Raw genomic sequence first — 20376 nt, forward strand, 5'->3', positions numbered from 1 at the left:
GTCTGCATTGTTGGCTCACTGCTGCACAGCTCCAGTCACGCAGAGCTGCAGTGTCCACAGGTCCTAAAAACCTGGTGAATTCATGTCGTTGAGGACTTTATTTGTATGTCTGTGTATTACTGTAGAGTAGATAATTAAATTGTCGCAGTAGCAAAGTTATCGTTATAAGTACTAGTCATCTTTCTTTAATATGACTCCTGGTTTTCATACTTTTTTTTACAAAAAGGGTTCTTTACAAAACTCAAAAAACTCTCAGTCTACGGTTTTACCATTTTAATCATTTGCGTTTTGTATTATTATTTTAGATTTTGCCTTTCATGACGCTTTTCTAGTTACATTACAGCAAAAACCAAAGCCAAAGCAAAAACATTAAATACAAATTAATAAGCAAAACATAATGCAATAAATAAAACAGATTTAAAAGCTGCTGTATAGACACAGGCTTAGGACAGGATTTAAAGCTGCTGACAGACTTCCACAACCTAATATGGGCTGGAAGATCATTTCACATCCTTTTGGTAACAGAACAGAAAGCACAGTCTCCCAGGGTCCAGACCCCGGTTTTGGAAACTGAAAGAAGGGCCAAAGAGCACAGACAAGGTTCAGGTGTCTCGGGAGGTAACTGCTCATGGAGGGCCTTAAAGGTGAACAGCTGTATTTTAAATTGTATTTTGAAATCCACAGGGAGTCAGTGCAAGAAAACTTGCTGTGTTGTGTCAAAAGTAGATTAAGCTCTTTTCTGTAGCTTGCAATATTTTAATTGGTAAAAAAGGGCCTTCTTCTGATTAGGTAAGCAAGGTATTCTCATCCTTATGTCTGCAAAGAGCTTCGATGGGTGAATATTGTTCAAGTATAGCAGTCCAGCCTGCCCTTGAACGGTAGTCTCCCGGCAGCCTATGAATTAATGGAGGTTACTGCAGTGACTTCTCTGAGGGAATCAATCAGTTAATGACTGATGCTTTCTCTTCATGCAGCTCTGACACACTGCTGAATCTTAAGCACAGAAAGTCTTGTCTCTTTCTCATAGTGGACAGCACCTCCCTACAATACATTTCTGCTATTGCATACTAAGAACAGGTGGTGGGGTGGAGAGATCCAAGTCCACTTGTGTATCTAATAATAATAATAATAATACTTTATTAACCCTTTACAATTTCTTGCATTAGGAATTATCTTTTTGCATACCCCAGCTTGCTCTCCATGAGACACATAGACAGGGAGAGAAGCCTGGGGTCAGAGCACAGGGTCAGCCATTTATACAGCACCCCTGGAGCAGCTGGGGTTAAGGGCCTTGCTCAGGAGCCCAATGGAGTAGGATTCCTCTGCCGGCTGCGGGATTTGAACCGGCAACCTTCCAGCCACAGGCGCAGATCCTTAGCCACAGAGCCACCACTCCGCCCAATTTATACAAGCTCCGCGTATAAATTATTTAAATTAACTACAATAACCAAAAGGAAGCCTGTGACCTTTTGGTGTGCAGTGGAATGGTTGCTGACAGATGTGTCCTTTATTGGACTCATAACTTGTTCTGACTATAGTCCCACTTTGCGTTACTGACTCTGCTGGGTTAAACATGGGCTTGCCATAACCTTCCTTAGCATTAAGTGGCTTTCTGATCATTAATGGATTACTGGAGGTGTTTAATAGCTGCGTCTCGATTTGCATTTCTCAATGACAAAAGAAATCTACTCAATATCTGTACTCTAATTAGCACTCAAGTTATGCAATTACCCAAATTAGCCAATTTAATTGAACAGGTTGGTTGGCAGCAACGGATTGTTTCAAAGAACAACTCCCCAAGGGATGAAATATTTACACAGTCGTTTTTTGGGGTAGCTGAGGTCATTTTAAACAGCAGGCAGACCTTTGGAGGCATTAAGTTAATTAGCATGCTCAGATAGAAAGGGAATTACAATTGTGTTTGAAGACCAAGCTGTCAGCTCTCTTAATTTAAAAACAAGTAAAATGCTTTGAGAGAATAATGGCGTTTTCAGAGTAACTGGATGTGAAATAAATAACGAGGGAAGAAGCAGCCTCCTCACTGTCCTGAACTTCAGATATCTTCCTCTAAAGTTATCCCAGCTTCTCACAAATCTCTTCAGTCTTAAGAACCCCTGGTCTTAAATATTCGACCAGAAAGATCTGATTCTGATCTGAAAGTACCTTCAACCTTCATGACTGGTTTTCAGATTAAGTGACTTTTTGTTGTGGTAACTGTGTGGTGTTTACCAGAACCATCTTCACTGTTTGAAAGAACAAATCAGTTCATAGAAGACTTGGATGGCTTGTTTAATATATTGCTTGTAATCTAATTAATTTATGGTGACACGTGATTGGATTCGTATTTTACAGGTAAAGTGGAACATGTGAATATGTTTTGCAGAGGTCCTCTTAACGTCACAGGATTGCAAGATAACTCTTTTCCACAGCAGGCTGGCACAGTGGCATTTTGCCCACACAGCTTTCTGGCAAGTCGATGGTGAAGGAGAGGGCTATGATGATCTTTTTGTGAAATGCAGAAGCACCACGAAGGATTTTTCAAATTCAATTTACATTTCAGATGTGGTTAATCTGCACTTGTAGGTGTACTTTACTGAGAAAGGCTTCCTTATTTAGAAATATTGGTTTCCTGTAAAAGTTGCATATTTAATAAACAGTCCGAAAGAAACTGGAAGATAGTCCTGAATTCTGCCCAGATCATCCCCAGCTTAACTCGAGAGGACAATACTGAGGTGCCACAGAAAGAAAAGAAAAGGAAAATATGATCACTTTCCAGCTCAATATCTGCTTTGTGGGTAGCAAAACTGAACGCACCTCTTCATTTGCAATTTGTCTTCTCTTTAACTGCACCTGTCTTTGTTTGCAGTTTGTCAGGCACCAGAATATACCGTGTCGAAAGAAGCATAACCTCAACCTTTCTGTGAGCTCTCTTTACTGCCAACAGGAATCCTGAAACTCACGATTCCTGCCTAGATAGGAACAGAAGCAGTATTCTATTTGGTGGCAGGAATGATGTGATACACCGTGATGGTGCAGGTGACCACTGTAGTTATCCATTCAGAAAAGAAAAATATTCCACTGTTTTAATACAGTATCTCAGCGTCTTTAGGGACCTTCAAATAGTTACTAAGTGTGACGTTATGGTTGTGATCAGATATTTATTAACAGGTAAAATAATGTCAGACTAGTAGGGCTGAAAAAAACTGTTTTGTTGAGACACAAATACAGTATTGAGGGAGCATGACTTCCTGTCTGAATTACTGAGAAAATTTGTCCAAAGGAGAATTTGTAAAGGGAAGGGACATTTTTAGAATTCTTAACACTGTGCACAGCTAGTAAAAGATTTAGCTATGTATCAAATGAATTCTCTTTGTAGAAGAGCTGAAAACTTTATATATTAAGATGCTCTGATAAGAGTGAATGTTTAAGCAAAACTCTGTTTAAAAATTTAAAGTTGGCCTTAATTCTACCCCTGCAGAGTTCCAGCTCAAAAGATGACTGAATGTCAGTATGTTTTTCTGTTATGTATCCTTTCTAGTGTAGAAAAAAAACCCCAGTATAAAATGGTTTTGACTGGTATGCAGAATTGGGGGATTGTTTTTTTTAATGTCTTACACAGAATGTTGTTTATTTTGATTTTGGGAAGTAAAACTGTACCCGCAGTAGAACCCGTGATTTAAATCAGTATTCCATGTACTCTGGAAACTGTATTAACCTGACTGATTTGAAAAGACTTCAATGAGAGCTGAGGAGTGTGGAAGAAAAATAATTCCAAGTTGTTTTCTGTTGTTTGCAGTTCATTATGTAATGTTCTTATAAGACATATTGTTTGTAAAAGATACCTTAGTATTGCTTTTTACCTTGGAGGAAGTATAAAATATTGTCAATTATAACCGTTGAAAAATATTCGTCTCTCAAACACTAAATATACACAGAATCCTTGAAAGAGCTGGATATCCATAGAAATGGTTGTAAGGTGTCTGTGGTCCTGCAAGGTTCCTCTGAGGTCCCTCCTGTGAAGTCAAACACTTCAATATTGCAGAAGAAATGCTTTATCTGTTACTGTAAATTAAAAGGGGGAAATGACATGAGACAAACTTGCGAGGGGTTTGTTAAATAACGAAAGCGCTTTGCAAACGAATCTTCCTCTCTGTTATTTTGTAGAGAGACAGTACTTCCAGCTACAGATCTCGGCAGGAAAATCCCTCCCTTTCAGAGGATGAGGTAGGTTTTTATTAGGTAGATAAAAAGGTAGGTAGCTCGCGGCGCGCACTTTCAGCCCGGAGCGGCTTTAAAACAAATTCAGATTCTCCAGATTTGTTTCTGACACCTGCCTGAGTGGAAAGCCCCACCCCTGAGGTGATAAAGACCGCACACAAAAGCAATGAAAGGGCAGACATGATATTTCTCCTTAAAGGAATAATACAGTTCACGTAGATATATACAGTCCAGGGATTCACTCGAATACAGAAATGAAAGAATTGTATTCAGTTAGCCAGTATAGTCAGCATGCCATTCTTTTTAGGAACATAGATTATCATCACTTCTTTAAAGACTTGAGAATTAAATACATCTTTAAGCTAGGCTACAAAAGAGATCAAACAACAGCAGGCATTGCTTTGCTGAATAAATAAGCATCCGAACAAGTTTTATTGGGTGTGTTTTGTGACAGTTCTGACCTGGAAGACATCACCTGACTTTCTGTCGTTTTTGTTTAGATATCGGCTATGTATTCCAGTGTCGTTAAACCGTCCATTAAGCTGAAGGATCAAGACTGCAGCTGTGCTGGCGGGACGAACAGTTCGGGATCTTCCGCTGTCCCCGGCGATCTGTACGCCTCGGTGAACGATGTTTACCAGGAACCCACCCCTGAGGTTCCACCTAAATCTGAAGAAATGGTGGCAGAAAACACGGACCCTGGCTACGAAACAGTCAGGATTTTAACAAAGGGAGGTGGAAGGACAGGGCCCGAGTCGGAAACTGACCAGTCGCCGGGCGTTCAGGAGCCCGACTACGAAAGTGTGGGCAACTTGGAGTGTTCTCGGTTGTGAACGTCCCACAGCAGACGTCCTGGACTAAGACTGAAAGAAAGGACTGGGCTGCAAACACTTTCCCCCAATGTGATAAATCATACCTTCTGTTTTTGCTGTTTTATCAATGAAATCCAAACCTGTGTTTCTTTCAGAATCTGGCTTTTAGTGATGTTGCGGTTCCTACAAGGGCTTTTTGAACTTCTCGGAACCTCACGAGTTTAATTTTTTTTTTTAGAGAGAGATTTACACACCCTTTTCATGGCGCAGCTTCTCTGTTCCTCTCATATTGTGTTTCCTGGATGATTCTCATCTGGTTCTCCCTGCCCAGGGTGTTACCATTCCTACTGCTGTTCCCAGAATGCCAGTTCTTCAGAAACAGCTCTTCATAGCTGGGTGCTTGTATATTGATGGTGTACTGTATGTATATCAGTGGTGCATCTGTGACCTCAGAGCTATGTCAAACTGTAATCTCCCTCCCCATCCAAAGTACTTTTGCTGGAGGAATTTCAAAAGCAAAAGCCGAGAAGAAGCCCCACAGAACGATCTTTAAAAAGCCGCGGAAGGGACAAGAATGAAATGGCAGTATAACTTTGAACAGTCCTGTAATTGTTCATTCTGAATTTGGAATCTTCTAAAGAGGCTATTTTAAACTTTTTCATCTTGGTACGCTGAACCACAGATCGTTTTTCGTCCCCGAGGAATTGCAGTCTTTATGACATGAGTCTTAAACCACGAGATGAGGTCCTCAATAACCTCAACCAGTTGTCATCAGTTAAGTAATAGAGAGTTGGGATTGGAGAGGAAACCACAAAGCCTTGTGGCTTTTCAGAACCAGGGTTTAAGACTCCTGTCATGGATCATAAAAGGAGAGGAATTTCTGACTTGCTTTTGCAGTGAAAACTGTGCTATGTAAAGGTTTTAACAACCTCAGTTCTTCATATCTCAAAATGGCTTTTTTGCATTTTTTTTCCAATTAATATGATTTTGCCAAAGTAATATGGCACTTAATATGACTGGAATGGTGAAGCTGGTTGGCTTATTCAGTGCTGGTCAATGGCTGGCTGTTGTGGTACTCTAATGGTAACATGTAAAATTGTATTGCTTTTTAAATAATGGATCTGATTCTTGACGCCTGATGTCTGATGCCAGTAGGGAAACCGCCCTATTGAAACTGAGACTCCAAGAGCTTCGGGCAAAGCAGAAGAAATGGCAGGTCTGTAGTTTTTGGTGGGTACTGTAGTACAACTCAGGACCTGTACGAAATTAATGTAACATGCACTTTACTTCAGGGATGAAATAGGTACGTCATTACACTATCGCAGTGATTACAGTAAACAAGGTTCGATATGTCTTTTTAAAAAACTCAGTGGAAACATCTGTTGTTTTGCAGAGTTGTCCAGAAAACAAAGTCGTCCTATTTGAACTACAACAGGAAGAAAAGTAAAGGTCCTAGAATTTTGTTTGTTTTATTTTGAGCCTGCTAATTAGTTTTCTTTACACAGATGCATGTAGTCGCCCAGAATGATAAAGGTACACTGCACAGCGCTGTAACCGTAGAAGGGTAATATATTAAGTACCTGCAGATCCAGTTCTGTTTTGGGTATTTGTTCTCAGTAACTCACAATTAGGGCAGTCCTGTGCCCTCAAGAAAGGGGCTTTTCTCTCACTTCCCAGCAGGGTCCCCAATTAGGGACACATGAGCGATTGATTCTTGTCGGTACTCTTTTGTGTGTTTTTCAAAAGCCAGCAGCAGCAAACCTCAAAAGATGCAAACATCGGTGACATCTGTCACCACTTTAGTCTCAGTCAGCAGGCAAAAGGCATTTGAAAATACCAAAATTCAAACTGGGAAATGACTGTTGAAAGCTGATATCATCTGCCTTATGACTCATAAAGTATTTAGAATATAATAACATTATGGAGAAGCACTGCTTCCTAGTTTTGTTTTGACAGGAATGCCATTCTTTAGACAAATAGTTAAACTATTAAAATCATTGTTTTGTCTTGGCACACTATTCTTGGATATAATTCAAGTGCACTATTGTCTTCATTTGTTTCTTGTAGGGCTCTGAATGTTGGTCAGCATAATACAGGGTTGCTCTTGCTGTCTTAAAATTCTTAATTTGCAATCCACTGTCAAGTGAGCTTTTGAAATCTCATGTTAAATTTAGGTACTTATGTTCGCAGCAGCCATTTTGACTAATGCAGAATTCTTTCAATGTAAGGTACTTACATGTAAGTGTCAAGTTTTATTTTATTAACAAAAATTGTATTGATGTTTTATTGCCTTTTTTGTTCTTTGTAGATATTGGCGTTCCAATCTTTTTTTATAAGATCACATAATGTTTTGTTTAATACTAGCCAACATACTGAGAGCATAAAAGCAAATTGTAGCTCCTGCACATAGTAAAAAATAGAAAGAATTTATATTTATGTCTCAGATGATAAGTTATATTAAAGGGGTAACTTTCTTTTTTATTTAACCTCCACTTTATTTTATGCTATGCACTAAATGTTTCCATTTTAACTAAATGTTTATATACAGTAAGAGCCATATATTGTCTTTAGTATTGTCCACAATTTGGTCTCGGAACTGATCTAACATTGAAGTCACAGTAATGAATTGAGATGTAGGAAAGAAAATACTGTAGGAAAATCACCTACACTCCTGTATCTACAACAAAACCACAACACATAAAGGTCTTAGTAAGAACAGTGAAGTCAAGCACAGGTATTTCAGTTACAAAAATGGAGGTCTGGTTTTCCACTGTGGGCAAATAGCTTATGTACATAACTTAAAATGAAGTGGGCAGTTTTCTCCACAGTGGAAAATAAGTGTCTGTCTTGCATGTTTTCAGTTTTTAAATTAAGTAACTACGAAAAATAATATGCCTGCCACCAAGCCAGAAATGTTCTAAAGGCCTAATGGACGAAAAATTGCCTTTTTTAAAACTCCCTGTTCAAGTGGATTTTTGTAAAGAACACAGCTGTTGACTTCTTAAACAGCTCTTGATAACTCTGGAAAATTACATGGTTTAGAAAGGAACGTAAGACCAATTGTGTGGAGCAATTGTTAATGTTTGTTCGGTATTAGCAAGCCAGCAGCTATAAATGTAATAGTTTACAAATGTGGCTGGAAATGATTAAGCTAAAACGGGTCACCACCTAGTTAATGATAACGATATTTTCTCATTCGATTTTTCTGACAAATTGTTTTGCCTCTAGCTTTTATGTAAAGAGATTTTAATCACTATGTTTTTTATTGATCTAATGATGATTTAATGATGATCTATTGCTGTTGCTAGACGTTTGTCATACATTTCACTAGAGGGGAAACCCTGAGAGACTGGCATGCCAAGTAGGAGTTGGCAATTCAACTTAAATTGAAAGAAAATCGAACATAACATGTAAAATACTTTGCACTTAATTAGACCGGTAGGCTTATATCTTTCTGTGTGAAACCTGGGATAAATGTTTTACTCCTTCAATTTGATGGTGAAACCTTAACCAATATGAATCTGAGAATTTGATGAAAACACTTTTCCGATTTGGATATCACATATCCCATTTGCAGGCATTGGAGACTAAGCTCAATTCTGACTAATTTTTCTTCCAATCTTGTAACATTTTTGGGGGGTATTCATGATAAAATCTCCATCCACGTTCAGTTACTGCTTTAACCTCAGGAGGTTAAGGTGAGCTAGAGAAAAACTCCACTGGCACTGCGGCGATATCCTGGGTTGGGGTAGAAGCCCATCAGAGGACACACACACAACTTCTTAGAAATGCATGTATTTGGATCATGGGGAAAAAATCTTGAGTTTGAAGACAACACCCACACAAACATAGGAAGACCATGCAAACTGTTACCCCAATCTGGGAATTGAACCCAGAACCCAGGGGAAATGAGTTGGCCAACTGCTATTCTCTTGTGCTACCCCTCATTCATATTCCATGAAATTTAAAAAGGATTTCAATGCACCTATTTTAGAACTATTTCTAAATTCTTTTTCAACACCCTTTCTGTGATTGCTGTATTGAAAATAGCTTCTGTATATATTGAAAAAGGAAATTTTGTGTGAAGATTAAGATGTGTTACAGTGTTATGCTGAGTGTGAAAAGATTGTATTTGTATATGATTGTATTTTTCTAGGTTTTGTTGGTAATTCCATAAAACGAGAGATGATAAAAACAGATGTTTGTAGTGGTACATTAGTATAGTTTAACAGCAAGGGTTATGATACAACTTTAAGGGAAACGTAATGTTCTGTGAGTATCACAGCAAGTAGTGTGTTAATAGACAAGTCTGTCAGAAATGCCATTTTTATTGAAGGCTCATGACCAGTGCCATTTTACCTGTACATGTGGTACGTTTTGCAAACAGTGCACAACTGGCTTCCTGAAATGAGCTGATATGATTTTGCAAAGTCTCAATTCCAACGAGTCAGTATTAAAACAACGTGTCAGCAGAAACACTATGGGTTGGTTGTTGTTGGGGTTTTTTTTGGTATTGTTCTGGTACACAAATGTATAAAGGGAGGTCTTTTCAAGGTGCCGTCCCATTCTTTACTTCATGCTGTGGTTTCGTTTGTCAAACGACACGTCCTTGGTGGTACTGTACTTCGTTTCAAGATGGGGGAGCTGGAAGGTACTGAAATGAGGGCACAGTTTTACCAGTGTTCAGACATGACAGTTGAACATCATCAAAATGCTAGGGGTTTTGTCGATAAAAACGGGTATTGTTGATGAGAACATCTTCAGGCCCGTTAGAAAGACATTCAAAATATCAGTAGTCTCTTTATGACATCCTGCATAATGTGCCAAATTACGTTTCCAGGTTAACTAGAAATTATGTCGGACTGTATCCTGTAATCTGTATTGCAATGTTTCAAATGGTTGTATACAATTATCACACAAAATGTTTTATGAACATTTTAATAGTACTATTTTAGTTTACTTTTTTTTGCATTTTTGTAAATCACTTTGCAGTGACTCTTTGAAAATAACTGTACTACCCATAAAATGTTATTTAATTTTAAAGTTGCAAGTCATTTGGATCTTTTCATATAAACACCTCTAAAACAGGAAACTGCTGTGTTCTGTCCAAATCCTTCTCACGTGAGCACTTATAGTACAGTATGTTCCATTCAGAATGTATTAAACCTATAAAATAACTTTTCTGAAGTCAAAGTTTACATCTGAAGCAGCTCTACTGTATGCTAGAAAATCTTAAAAGTCGTTTTTATATATATTTTCGCATTCCTCAGTTTCTAGCATTTTCAAGCTGCTCTATGAGTAAATACATCTCATTGCATAGCAGTTTGAACAACTTCGAATTTCAGAAGTCACAGGCTCTCACATTGACCAACACTAATATGAGTTCCTTCATGTTGCAGGCCTGCTATTGCCCAGATCTGTGAAAGTTAAATAAAATTGAACGATACCCTTTCCGTTTCTTTTAGACACATGATAATTTCTTTCTAGCAATTAAATATAAAAATGCTTTTAAATTGCTTTTAGCAGCTCATATATATGAAATGCAGTGTATTAAGTTAGTGTAGCATTTTTCTTATCTTTAATATATAAATATTTATATAATATTTTATATAATAAATATATTAAATATATAATATATAAATGTCTTAAAGCACAGAAGATTTTAAATCCTGAATTTAGGTCTATGATTTTGAATATTAGGAAGCTTATTAATTAGTTTTTTCTCCTTTATTCTGGCCTACAGTTTTCGCTAGCTTTTTTAACTGGGTCATGTTTTCTAAATACATTTTCAATGCACTCATTCGCAAATGATACTTCAAGTAGTGAACGAGCTAAGGAAATGATTTCATAGATACTGTACGTAAGAGTGGTTATAATTGAGAAGAGACCATTAAGCCCAAGCAGCTCATTTGGATGCTCCCAGATTGATCTCCTCCAGCTGTTTTTTGGAGGAAGGCAGGGTTCCTTTCTGAAGACTCCCACAATCCTTTGTGTAAAAACTGCTTCCTGTCCTTAAAGAAAATGCATTTCTTCATTCCCATTTGTGACCTCTGGCACGGTATATGAAACCTCAAGAGTGTCACTGGTGAGCCTGAAGCAGTTCATCAGGTAGACTACAGTAGGTCAGTTGCCTTTGATTTTGAACATGAGAATCAGGTCTCCTTGCAATCGTCACGGTTCACAACTAAGGATATTCAGCTCCTCTGGCCTGTCCATGTAGGGCACTCCTTTAAACCCCCTAATATATCTGGTTGCTGTACTCTGGACTGATTTTCTGAGCAGCACAATCTATGTATAACACAGACAGCAAAGTAATATTGAGTGTTCTAACATGAGATCTTACTGATGCATTTTACAATTGTAACCTAATATCCACCTGATTATGGAGTATAAACTTGCTATGATTTCACTGGGTGCAACTGTGACTTGCAACCCATCTGCGCAATGAAGCGAGGTTTATTTTCGGAAGCCACACGGGAGCAAAAAATCCCTGCGATCCCCGTTCAAGAAGGCAGCCATACAAAACTTCCGACAGGTAGGAGATTTAGAGCCCTCGTGTACAGAAAACACAGCTCTGGGCTAAGGCTTCATACAAAAGCACAGCAGTTCATATAGAAAAGCACTCTTGGTAACAGCTGTCTCCAGACCGGTGGTCCGCTGGCTGAAGAAGAGGAGTTACAGTATAACAAGGCCGTGTGTTGATCAGTCTGGGGATCTACGCCGTTTGGGATAAAAGCTCTGGCTAAATGATTCATTCGTACTGCCGCACAACTTTTCACGATGCTGACATCGCGGAGGAGGTCATCGAGGGGAAACAAGGGCTCGAATGGACATTATTGTCACCGTGATGCGTTGTTTTGTGCATTTATCTAACATTTGAACAGAATGGTAAAGAACGACCCATTCCCAGTCACAATAAAGCAGGTAAGTCATAAAAGCAGCACATACAGTAACTGCATTTATCTGTCTAAACTGACTGACATTTGCAATGATTTATACTGCGTGGCATTATAATAGAGTAATCCGAACAACATACGTGCTGAAGGATACAGGAGCAGTTTCAGGTCCAGACCCCCCAGACAGTGGCCAGAGACTCCATGTCAGATAAAAATACGAATTTAGTAAAGACGTGTAAAGTCGATGTGAAAAGTTTTATTTTGTGATGTACAGTACAAGAACGTGCATTTTTGGGGGCGCCCCCCCCCATACACGAGGTCCTGGCAAATATTAAGGAGACGCGAACTGGCCAGAGATGTGTATTTGTACAGTAATTAAAGCTCGGAAACTGAATCCTTTTTAAAAAAATAGAAAACCTGTCAGACGCATGACGTAAGAGTTAAACGCACCACCTTCCTAACAAGTAATAAGGTATGTCGACAACAATGACTATAAATACATCATTCTGCAAACAAACCTCACGTGTTCATGGGAGACCCGATAGTTTAGCTATGTCGTACGAGTGCCTTAGGTGGCAGCTGAGGTGTTAATGGCCGGAGGCGTCCGTTCCACATTTTCATTTATACATCGCATCTTTGATTATTACAGCAATTCGATGACAATTGTTTAGCAGTCCCACAACAAAGGGGGGGTTTAGACTCATAAAGTGCAAAAGATTAAAGTTCTCACTGTTATTATACTCACAGAGGTAGGCGCGGACTGCATTAAAATATATATATATACCTGTTTGGGTTTTTTTTATCAGCGTAGAGAAAAACGTGGTGCACTCAATACCTTTTCTATTTATGAAAAGGTTCCCTACCCAGTTTTTTTTTTCTTTTTTCAGTTTCTAAAGAAATTAGTGTCGTTTCCCCGGCTATGTCTCAGCTGCCGAATCTCGCTCGTACCGCGATCACAATTTGATGGTTTTCACACGCTGCCTCTCGGCGCGTCACAGGAGCGGCGGCATTCGGTACACCTCGCCTCGGACCTTTTGTTGTGTCTCCCCTCCCTTCACATCTATCCTTGCGTCATTGTTTTGAATGAGCGGTCCTCCCCCGTCGCCTGCCGGCCTGCTGTTGGCGGAGGGAGGCTGACATCTCCGCGGCGAGGGGAGAGAAGGGAGACGGCGGAGGCGTGTGCGCCGCCGGCCAATGGCAACAGCCGACGGCCCCGCAGATCCGCACATGTCTAACAGCCCGCCAGTCCGCCGGCCGGGCTTGGCAAGGCGAGCTGCAGAAAAGCCCGACCCGGAGTTTCCCCGGCTGACACGGTCGCCCGGGCCGGACAGGCGGGTTCACGCCCCGCAAAGGCGCATCGCCTCCGCTGGCCGGGCCGGGTCGCCGGAGGCATTGGCGCCGAACTCCCCCGCGGTCGAAGCGGGGCCAGGAGCGACGCGGGGCGGCTGACGGAGCGGTACCTCCCAGTCCGGGATTAAGGAGGAGATCTACGTCGCGTTTTTCCTCTCGCACTGTCAGGGCTACAGGGAACGGCGAGGAAAACAAACAGGTCGAAGGCAGGGAGCTTGGTAGCCGGTCGCATGAAGGGGCAGAGCCGTGCATTGATACATCGTTTCTCGCAGTCTGTTGCACTTCGGTGGCGTGCATGCTGTGGCAGAAACGGGGGCTCTTTTTTTGGGGGGGTCTTTTTGCAACCTCACTGCCCGTTTTTATTTTTTAGCGAGCTCGCAAGCCGTTCTGCGAAATAAGAACAAAAAAAAGGTTAAGAAAATGCTGTTTTGCGCGAAAGCGTTTTTGGACCGAGTCTGATCCGCGGTGTTTTATCGTTCCGTATCGATTAATAAAAGCACCTCGTCGTGTGTCTCTCCCTCCCCCCCCGGTTATTGAAGGGCATAGGTGTAGGCGTTCGCCAAAAGGCAGAAGCAGCGGCAGAAAATCGGGCATGCATTCCCGGCGTCTGGTGAAGCGCTCGGTGCCCGGCAGCCGCGTCTGTGCGCCGAGCCCGACCGGGGACGGGGCAGCGCTCCCGGGGCTGGTCCAAGCTGTCAAGCCGGAGAGCAGGGACCCAGCCGCGGGACCTCGCCGCAATGTTTACACGGTGCTGATGCAGGACGGCAGCGTGAGGGAGTACTCGGAGGAGGAAATCGTCGTGAGCCCCGCGCAAATGACTGTCAAGGGAGCGCTCAAATCCCGCTTGAAGGTGTGTATGCTTTTTTTTGTGTGTGTGCGTGCGTGTGGAGGGGTGTGTTTGTGTTCAGTATTGAATGATTTAGCGCTCCAGATTAAACGAGGGGGACGTTCACCCCGCAAAGCTGTGCTTTCCGCTACAGAAGCGGACGAGCCCGGCCCGTGTGAGCCACGCGTAATGCCTCCGTATACCGCAGTGGCGGCACAGGAGGAGCCGACGGAAGCAAAACATAACAATAACTCAGGGCTCCCGCTGAAGTATCGGTAGTCATGCGTTCGCAGTTGTTGTCAAGATGGGCCTGCGTGCTGTATGTATGTCCAGGGGGAGGACCGTCAAACCCCACCGCAAGGGTCGTGTTGCGCCGCGGCACTGCCATCGCAAGGCGCACTTGTGGTAACCTCACAGGGGTCCTGCTTTTACACCCACCCAGCAGGGCATGTTCACAGGTGCCCTGCATTGCTCTGCCAGCCGCGTAATTCTGTGTAATCTGACACGGGCGTTGTGATACTCGCCAAAGACCGCTGGACTGCGTTGTACAGCACCAGCAGCCAAGCGAAATGTAACAAAGGCAATAAAGATTTCTTAGAGCCGTGTCGAGGTATTAGGTTCCTGTGGCTAAGGTGACGCTATTTGTTTATTGCCACAAAAATGGAAAAAAAGGCGGGACATGCAGACTGCCAGGGAATGAATAAGGGTGTTATGATGTGGGTGGCAGTATTTCATGTTTTGGGCGATATGGAAGGAGTAAAGCGTTTGTTTGGTAATGTTCAAAGCTACGTGCGTTTTGACAGGTGTCATCTTGTGCTGTTGAATCTTGCAGCGACGTCGCCGGAGGGGCTCAGTATAAGGGGACAAACATGTCCTGTATGGAAAACAGATGAAAAACGTTTTTTTGTGTGTGTGTACGTGTACTGTATTTACGAAAGCACATGTGGTGGGGGGCGTGCAGAACTCGAAACTGAAGTTTCCCTAAAAAAAAAAACAGCTTACTGATATAGGCGGCTTTGTGAATTTCCTTTATGTCGACTGTTGCAGGCTTCATATGAGGATCCTATAGCTGTGTTGTGATTGTTTTCATCATGCATCAATGCGACTCTTTGTTTCCACGAAGCAAACCATTCAGAGAGGTTCCTGAAGTAGAAAAGTGTGTTTTTCCCCCGCAGTGGTTCGTTGGCTTGTGTGCACCGACTCGAAGCTCTTTTCTAGGCGTCGCGCTGCAACAGGGCGGGCAGGAGGAGGAGGGGAGCGACCGAGGAAAGGTTTTATGAATGAGCGTGCTTTTACAAACGTCATTGCAGATCAAACGAATGCTGAAAGACGTGAATTTGGGAAAACAGGTGACCATGAACTGAATAACGTAGATCGAATCGGTGTGAACCTTTGATCATGCTCACGAACCCGCAGGAGCAATATGTTTTACTGGAAAAATAGAGAATCAGTCAGAATCTCTTTGTTTTCTTGCTGTGTGTAATGGTTTATGTTTAGGAAGCCGCAGTAACAGGTACGTTTCAATTGGTCACCTTTGGTGGGCATTTAGAGAACCCGAATAACTCATTAACAGGTTGAGAATAGCCTCTTAGGTCACTGAGCTAATTCTTCGTATCCAGTATGATTTTTTTTTTTTTTTGCTGCCCAGTCAGAGGTAATGTAATGTTGCTTTAAAGCATCAGGTGCATTTTCTCTTCTGTTGTTGTTGAAGTGATGCTGTCAACATGTGACAAAGGGTTTTGCCGTCGGGCAAGAGAAAATTGTTGGAACGTTTGGGCCAAAATGCAGAGCGTCACATCCGACACAAACCAGTGCATCACACGGTCATCATCGTCCCTGCTACATGACAGGCATGGTAGGGGCTGAATTATGGCCTAGTTCTGCTTCATATCTGTATGTATAGGGAGGCTTCTCAAGACTAATGAGACCATAGGTGGAGCAAAGAGCTGGCAGATGTCAGACTGGAGTGGAACACAAATATGAAAGTGAATGTCCTTGAGTGGCCCAGCCAAAGTCCTGACTTGAATCTTGTTGAGAATCTGCTGTCCATAAGCGATCCTCAAGCACCTTGAGACTGCTTGAGATAATTACATCAATTAAGGGACAAAAAGTGCACCTTCCTGGTGTGTAAAATCAGTGGAGACGTTTTCACCTGCTTCCACCACATACTGAGTTCAGGGGGCTGAATACTTATGCAATCAACCTGTTTCAGTTTTAGCTGACTTGAGCTGTACAGTAACTTATTTCATCTGTAGAAGTCTTCCGTTTGATCGCTGTGGATTTAAATAAAACGTTAAGTTTAAAAACGCCTGTGCATCATTCTGTAATTTCACCAAATGGGACATAATTGGAGGGGTTTGAATCCTTTTGCAAGGCACTCTGCGATGAAGAATTGAAATCAAGGGATGTTCATTTAAAAATTGTATATTGCCTGAATTAGAATATTGTGTGAAGTTTTGACCACCATGTTATAGAAAAGATATTTCTGCTCTGTAACCGGTCCAGAGAAGAGCAACCAGATTTATTTCCGGGCTTGAGGGAATGTCCTACCCTCACAGGCAGGAGGAACTGAACCTTTTTAGTTCTGAACAGAGAAGATTACAGAGACCTGATAGAAGTGTTAGAATCCCCAGGGGGACTGACGAACTCAAACCCCTCAGATTTCTTCAGAATGAACAGTGGAACAGAGGGCACAGAACACAATTGGAAACTGCATAAAAGTGCATTTAGAGCCTAGGACAGGAAGCACTCCTTTACTGAAGGTGCTGTGGGAATGTGGAAAAAGCTGCCCAGTCATGCTGTTGAAGCCGAGACCCTGGCTCTATTCAAGAGACGACTGGATCAATTAGTTACTAACAACCAGATGAGCTAGACAGACAAAATGACCGATTCTCTTTTGTGGCTCTACATACATTCCTATGTTTCCTTGGACCAACAGTCCATCTACAGTATGTCCGAGCAAAGCGGATATTAATAGGGGAAATCAAGGTTTGAAGGCACAACAAACTGTCCCGCCATGTTGTTACACCTACATCCTGTATTCCTTCAAGAAGTGGCCAGATCTTCGGATCAATAACTTGCAATCAGCGGGATGGACCACATGGGCTCTTCTTATTTGTAATCTAGTTATATTCCTGTTGAGAAAAGTAGACACTTATTTACAAGCTGCTTCTCAAACAAGATCACCGAACGGAGTGCCCACAGAATGCTAACATGTGGGTAAATCAGCCTCATTGACATCTGAAAGTATCAAATGGGCTGATGAGTCCACAAATGAATTATTAATAAGCTGCAAGTGTCGACAGAATTACTAGAGGATAACTAAAGCTTTTCTTGTCAGGTAAGGGTCTCTGTTCCGTTTTCAGTAACTACAAATCTTTTTTTTTTTGTGTGATTGGAAGACATTGAAAACAAGCGAAGTACTAAGAGGTACTGCTGTCTGGAACAATACAGACTGGGCATCAGCTTCTGAGATGTGGCCTTTTTCTGAACGCCAGTGATCCATGGCGCACAGACAAGTTGGCACAGTTTCAAACTGTGGAAAGAGAGGAGTCTTCAAACTCTTGGTAAAAGACAATTCCCGTACTGGAATTACTTACTGATTATTTTTAAGAGTCTTTCCAGACGAAAGGGACTTGGCTTAGTCTTTGCCAGTAAAACTGTCAACCCTATAATTGACCCACTAACCTCAACGGGGCCGCCTTTTAAAGTGGACCAGTACTACAGTTAGTGTTCAAATTGTCCAAAGGTACATTCTTAGTGTACTTTCAGAATTCAGCAACACAAATGGGGCAGAGCAGTAGCTCTGTGGCTAAGGATCTGCGCCTGTGGCTGGAAGGTTGCCAGTTCAAATCCCACAGCCGGCAGAGGAATCCTACTCCGTTGGGCCCCTGAGCAAGGCCCTTAACCCCAACTGCTCCAGGGGTGCTGTACAATAGCTGACCCTGCGCTCTGACCCCAAGCTTCTCTCCCTGTCGGTGTGTCTCATGGAGAGCAAGCTGGGCAAAAAGAAGAATTCCTAATGCAAGAAATTGTAGAGGGCCAATAAAGTGATGTTATGTTATGTTAATCTGCTTCATTTTGGTATTTACATTTCAGGAGGATGATACCATTCAGCCGTTAGCCTTTGTGTAATATTGGCAACCTGAACTGAGTCTCTCTTGTGTTTTTTCTAGTTGTGCATCATTCCATATCTTTAGTAAATCTTAAAGAACTGTGCAGTAGCACGTTCCTGTGTACGGTGTCACTATCTTTGTGTGCACATACTCAGAATGGGAATAATAAGGCTGCTAATCGCTGAGAACAGAAAGAGGAAGAACTGAATGGTTTGCGATTTCCATTGTTATACCTAAGGAGTACATATTCATTTGGCTCCTTTGTTTCTTTTCGTTAGACTTGCTGAGAACAGCATTTCACACTAAAGCTCTCAATTATTTTTCTGCATTAAGGCAGGTTTTTCTCTTCCTTAAAAACTTTAACAACAACAACAATAATAATAATATAGTATAAGGCCCTATTCGCTGAATAAAAGAGTAAATCTGCAGCATTTCTACGAAGGTTAAACCTCTTTTAATTGTGACAGTGCCCATAGCCCCACGCTTTCAGGTGAGGCTTTCAGATGAGCTGATACAGGAACAATCAAGGCACAGACTTTAAACTATGAAATCAGTGAAAAATATTAAACATTAATAGGGTTATTTTCTAAGGTTCTCACTTCTAAAACTGTATAAGTGTTTTGGAAACAGTGTTAGAAAAACATTTGTAAGAGCCAACTGTCTTCATAGAATCACAATGTGAGCAATGAGATATTTCTTATCGGCAAGCTGCAAAAATAGCAAGTCAATTCTATATTTTTTGACTCTTCACATTTACCGGCCTTCTGAATTTTACTAGATGGTCTTTGTTTAACACCTTTCCTCTTTTTATGCTTAGTAAATCTAGATTTTGTAAGGTTGTTTTTGTGCATTGGTTAGAGAGTGGTGTTGGCTTAAACCCTTTAAATATGTTGGTCACCTCTCCTGTGTTTCCACTGGAGAAACTGAAATCAATTGCTGCCTGCATTAGTCTTTCAATAATCACAGACGAGCATGATGTTGCATCCATTTAATGTACTGCAGTGCTTTCTGACAGACTCAGAATAAGTCTATAAATAAGGCAGCTCCAGCAATCAATTGAGCACATAAAAACTCACAATAACAGTAATTTTACAGCGCAGGACACTTTACTGAAAAAGATTTTACAGACTATACCAAAAAAAAAGACCATGAAACAGCCTTCCTACACTGTACTATCCTTGTGAGGACTTTTGTATCCCTCAAACGTCACTTATCACACCCATGTGAGAGTGTGCGTTTTTAACTCATCACTGTTACCTAATTAACTAATTACCAACTGGTACCTTAACTAATTAACTAATTACCAACACCTCACTTGAGGCCACACTTATAACTGTTCTTGTCATAGTTTGGCCTGCTAGATGGTTAAAGCCAGCCTTTTCAGCTGAAACTGTCCATTACCTCAAATGGTCAATCTGGGTCTGAGCACTTTGCATAAAGTTTGTCCTTTAGGGTAAATGTGAAGTGCATTTGAAATGCATAAAAAAGTCCTAATTGGTTAAAGAATGTCTAATTTCAGTTCCTCTCTCTCTCTCTCCATTTTTATACTATGTATTTTCTCACGGTGATTGATACAACTCTCACTAATAGAATTGGATTATGATTCTGTAACAGTACAAGCAAGCCACCAACATCCCCATTTGACAGTTTCACCTCAATAAAACACATATTTCTGTAGACTAAGATATTTATAAGTCCTTATCCTCCCCAATGGAGAGTGTTATTCATCTCATAGTCATTGTGTTGGATAAAGCAAGTTGCCCCATAGTTTGCCCACAAGGAATGTGATGTGAAAGTCAGTTGCTCTGACATATTACATCAGCACTGCATTTTATGTGAAAAATGTATAATACCTTTTAACGGTTGTAATTCATAAATGTAAAAATACATTGTGCTGAATCAGTCAACACAATCTTGGTGCTTTGACTTGAACCAGCCTTACTGCTTTAAGATACCAGTGCATATAGGTTGATAGACAGTGGAAAGATGTAATTTATTTTGGCAAGAGACTTCTCGTCTTATTGTACATTTTCTAATGACTAGTAGGCATGCCGTCTTCCGGGCAGTGTTCTTGTGCACAGACTGAGGCGCAGTGCTATTAGGCCAGGTGTGATTAATGAATGTAGTATTAACAGTGAAGCGCTGTTGCCGTTCTGTAG

At 41.3% G+C, this 20376-nt stretch overlaps 2 protein-coding genes across 15 annotated transcripts in view; both read left to right on the forward strand.

The window, feature by feature from the left end:
* The window catches only part of pag1 (phosphoprotein membrane anchor with glycosphingolipid microdomains 1), a 56381-nt gene extending 46259 nt beyond the window's left edge, over nt 1-10122 (forward strand). For all 10 annotated transcript variants that reach the window (XM_015357018.2, XM_069195172.1, XM_069195173.1 and 7 more), the window contains 2 exons: nt 4165-4224; nt 4719-10122. In XM_015357018.2, coding sequence (XP_015212504.2) covers nt 4165-4224; nt 4719-5051 — 393 coding nt within the window. In that variant the 3' untranslated portion in view covers nt 5052-10122. The remainder of the gene's footprint in view (nt 1-4164; nt 4225-4718) is intronic.
* Nucleotides 10123-12995: 2873 nt separating this feature from the next.
* Nucleotides 12996-20376, forward strand: part of znf704 (zinc finger protein 704) — a 54554-nt gene continuing 47173 nt past the window's right edge. For 2 of the 5 annotated variants that reach the window (XM_069195176.1, XM_069195180.1), the window contains exon 1: nt 12997-14126. In XM_069195176.1, coding sequence (XP_069051277.1) covers nt 13869-14126 — 258 coding nt within the window. In that variant the 5' untranslated portion in view covers nt 12997-13868. Of the gene's footprint in view, nt 14127-20376 lie in introns of all 5 variants that reach the window. The other 3 variants (XM_069195177.1, XM_069195178.1, XM_069195179.1) reach the window with 3 other exon arrangements.

This window comes from Lepisosteus oculatus, chromosome 10 (genome assembly GCF_040954835.1).
Source record: "Lepisosteus oculatus isolate fLepOcu1 chromosome 10, fLepOcu1.hap2, whole genome shotgun sequence".
Taxonomy (NCBI): Eukaryota; Metazoa; Chordata; class Actinopteri; order Semionotiformes; family Lepisosteidae; genus Lepisosteus; species Lepisosteus oculatus.